The sequence below is a fragment of the Cuculus canorus genome, chromosome 1, assembly GCF_017976375.1.
Source record: "Cuculus canorus isolate bCucCan1 chromosome 1, bCucCan1.pri, whole genome shotgun sequence".
Classification (NCBI taxonomy): Eukaryota; Metazoa; Chordata; class Aves; order Cuculiformes; family Cuculidae; genus Cuculus; species Cuculus canorus.
In genome coordinates, this window is record NC_071401.1 from 11575889 (window position 1) to 11580041 (window position 4153).

Consider the following 4153-nt stretch of genomic DNA (forward strand, 5'->3'; position numbering starts at 1 on the left):
ACCAGATCAGGCTGCCCAAGGCCCCATCCAACCTGGCCTTGAACACCTCCAGGGATGGGGCAGCCACAACCTCCCTGGGCAACCTGTGCCAGTGCCTCACCACTCTCATGGTAAAAATATTCTTCCAAATGTCCAGTCTAAATCCACCCCTCTCCAATTTATACCCATTCCCCCCGTCCTATCCCCACAAGCCTTTATGAATAGCCCCTCTCCAGCTTTCCTGTAGGCCCCTTCAGGTACTGGAAGGTTGCTACAAGATCTCCTCTCCCTCTCCCTCTCCCTCTCCCTCTCCCTCTCCCTCTCCCTCTCCCTCTCCCTCTCCCTCTCCCTCTTCCTCTTCCTCTTCCTCCTCTTTTTTTAAAAAAAACCCTGGATTTTATTGGAAGCTTATAAAAATGTCTGAATCTTATTCAGGAAAGGCACTTCAGACTTTACTCCCTTTTCTTTTTAGCTTTGGGCTCTTGTGACATCTGAGATAATTCACTTTCTTCAACTTCATTGCAATGTTTTCTTTTCTTTTTCTTTGACTTTTTATGGTCACTTTGGTAACCATTGGAATCACTGGTAGGCAATACATGTTCCTGTTCTTCTTGCTTATGTTTTCTCTTTTTCTTCTTCTTGTTTTTATCATCACATACTTCATTCATAGCATCAACATTCTGCTCTTCTCCATGTTCCCTCCCGGTGTTATTTGTCTCACCTAGAGCCTGCTCTGTGACATTACCGCCCCCAGAGTCATTGCAGCTATTTTCCTGGTGGTCAAGCTTTGGAATTTCATCTCCATTTGTACTGTCAGTGATGTTCTCAGATCTTTTTGGCCTCATGCTGCTCTTAGTGAGTCCTCCTCGAATAAAGAACACCCCAGCTGCATCAGAATCCAAATGCAATACTTCAAATTTCACTTCATTCCCTATTTTTAACCGCAGCTCTTGCCACTGTACAATGGACATTTGTTCAGGTTTGAGGATAGAGGCATTGAAGCACCCATGTATCAGGCAGCCAATATGACCAGCAGCCACTTTATTAGTTACACCTATAATTTTTTCCCCTTTCTTGAGACTGAAGATGATGAAGTCTACCTCGATGTCCAGGTCGATGAACCCTTGGTGGTCGCAAACGTCCCCGAGCTTGCCCACCACTTTGATGTTATCGTAAGCCACGGGCACCTCCTGAAGGCTGGAAGGAGAAGAGGGGGAGGAGAAGTGCGGAGGGGGGAGAAAAGCCATGAGGGGGAGAGAAGAGCGGAGGGTGGGGGAGAAGAAGAGTGATGGGCGGAGAAGAAGAGCCAAGGGGGAGAGAAGAAGAGCGAAGGGGGGAGAAGAAGAGCGATGGGTGGAGAAGAAGAGCGAAGGGGAGGAGAAGAGTGAAGGGGGGGAGAAGAAGAGCCAAGGGGGAGAGAAGAAGAGCGAAGGGGGGAGAAGAAGAGCGAAGGGTGGGAGAAGAGCGAAGGGGGAGAGAAGAAGAGCGAAGGGGGAGAGAAGAAGAGCGAAGGGGGGAGAAGAAGGGCAAAGGGGGGAGAAGAAGAGAGGGGGAGAAGAAGAGCGATGGGGGAAGAATCATAGAATCACAGAATTAACAGGTTGGAAAAGACCTCCAGGATCATTGAGTCCAACCATTCCTATCAACCACTAAACCATGCCCCTGAGCACCTCCTTTACCCATCTTTTAAACACCTCCAGGGAAGGTGACTCAACCCCCTCCCTGGGCAGCCTCTGCCAGTGCCCAGTGACCCTTTCTGGGAAAATTTGTTTTCTGATATCCAGTCTGAACTTTCCCTGATGCAGCTTGAGGCCATTCCCCCTTGTCCTGTCCCCTGTCACTTGGGAGAAGAGGCCAGATTCCTCCTCTCTACAACCTCCTTTCAGGTAGTTGTAGAAAGCAATAAGGTCTCCCCTCAGCCTCCTCTTCTCCAGGCTAAACAACCCCAGCTCTCTCGTAAGACTTGTTCTCCAGCTCCCTCACCAGCTTCATTGCTCTTCTCTGGACACGCTCCAGAGCCACATCCTTCTTGTGGTGAGGGGCCCAGAACTGAACACAGAATTTGAGGTGCGGTCTCACCAGTGCTGAACACAGGGGCAGAATCACCTCCCTGGACCTGCTGGTCACATCATTTCTGATAGAAGCCAAGATGCCATTGGCCTTCTTGGCCACCTGGGCACACTGCTGGCTCATGTTCAGTCAGCTGTCAATCAACACCCCCAGGTCCTTCTCCTCTGTGCAGCTCTACAGCCACTCTTTCCTTAGTCTGTAGCACTGCACAGGGTTGTTATGTCCCAAGTGCAGGACCCGGCATTTGGCCTTGTTAAACCTCATACCATTGGTCTCAGCCCAGCAGTCCAGCCTGTTCAGGTCCCTTTGAAGAGGCTCATTACCCTCCAGCAAATTGACACTTCCACCCAGCTTAGTGTCATCCACAAACTTACTTAGGGTGTATTCGAGCCCCTCATTCAGGTCATTGATAAAGACATTGAACAGAGCTGGACCCAGCACTGAGCCCTGGGGGACACCATTTGTGACCAGCCTCCAAATGAGAAGGTAAAATAATTCACATTATTCTTCCTTGGTATCTGCCTGCCTGCCTGCATTTCCCCTGGTGACATTAAGATTTGCCATAGTATGAGAGGAAAATTCAGGATGGAAGGGACTTCAGGAGGCTGGCTCCAAGATCAGCCCCAGCTGCTCAGAGCTTCAATCAGTTGGGTCTTGAAAGCCTTCAAGGTGGGAAGCTGCAGAGTCTCTCCAGGCAGCTGGAGGGGGAAGAAGTTTCTCTTTATGCTCATCTAAACCTCTCATATTTCAGCTGGTGTCCATTGCTTCTCACCCTCCTGGCTCCTGCTCCTTCATGCACCTCCGTAGGCACTGGAGCCATCTTTGGGTCCCCCAAAGCTAGATGCTTTCAAGCAGGAGCAGAGCCTCATGCTGTATAACCAGGCTCACCAGATAAGTCACTACCTCCTCCTCTTCAGTGAGACTTTGGCCATGGCCAGAGGTAATTGGGCCATTTAGCATCCGCAGGCTGTCTTCCCTCTTCTTTTACCCATTTCCTGACCTTTGGGTCAGCTGTAAGTGTTACCAGTACAGACTTTGCAGTCTTCCAGTTCAATAATGATCTGATTTGTCTGAGGCAGTCCAAGTAGATATTAAGCTTCAGACTGCCCTAATAAGGAAGGCAGACACGGCGATAATAGCGGCTGTGTTAGAAAAGCCTTACCTCATGATGCTGGAATTAGGGTGGGCCACCAACGCCATTACCCAGCCTTCTCTGTTGATGGGGTCTTTCCTGGCATCAGTCACTAGGAGTGATGTGAACTGTGAAATAACCTATTCAGATGTGGAGTGATTTAGTGATAAACTAGTTCTGATGAGCTGCTAATGCATTACAGCATTTTCATACACTGTGGTTTTTATAATGCCTGATGCTGTTTCCTGCACCTTGCACAGCCCCCGCATGCTGTTAGAGGCTTTGAAGAGAATAATTTGGTCTATTGCTATAACCGAGGCGGGATCTGGCCTGTACTAAGTCCCTGATGTTCCCATGCACAGAAGTCAAACCAAATGGGCAGATTCCAATAACAAGGTCAAAGAGCAATGGGTCACTTCAAATCATATAATCATAGAATCATAGAATCATAGCAGAGTTTGGGTTGGAAGGGACCTTAAAGATCATGTAGTTCCCAACCCCCTGCCATGGGCAGGGACATCTCACTGGATCAGGCTGCCCAAGGCCCCATCCAGCCTGGCCTTGAACACCTCCAGGGATGGGGCAGCCACAGCTTCCCTGGGCAACCTGTGCCAGTGTCTTACCATTCTCATGGTGAAGAAATTCTTCCTTATGTCAAGCCTAAATCTGCGCCTCTCCAGTTTATACCCATTCCCCCTCATCCTATCACTACAAGCCTTTGTAAACAGTCCCTCTCCAGCTTTCCTGTAGCCCCTTTCAGGTACTGGAAGGTCGCTATAATTTCTCATCAGACCCTCTTTTCTCCAGGCTGAACAAGCCCAACTCCCTCAGCCTGTCCTCGTATGGGAGGTGCTCCAGTCCTCTGATAATCTTTGTAGTCCTCCTCTGGACCTGTTCCAAAAGCTCCATACCTTCTTATGCTGAGGATTCCAGAACTGAAGACAATACTCCAGATGAGGTCTCACAAGAGAG

At 49.3% G+C, this 4153-nt stretch overlaps 1 protein-coding gene across 1 annotated transcript; it reads right to left on the reverse strand.

The window, feature by feature from the left end:
• Positions 1 to 431: 431 nt before the first annotated feature.
• LOC104064184 (DNA-directed RNA polymerase I subunit RPA43) lies at positions 432 to 3249 on the reverse strand. Its single transcript, XM_054088635.1, has 2 exons — positions 3212 to 3249; positions 432 to 1176 (listed from the first exon to the last, which is right to left on the reverse strand). The coding sequence occupies exons 1-2, from the start codon at positions 3247 to 3249 to the stop codon at positions 432 to 434; spliced, it is 783 nt and encodes a 260-aa protein (XP_053944610.1).
• Positions 3250 to 4153: the final 904 nt, after the last annotated feature.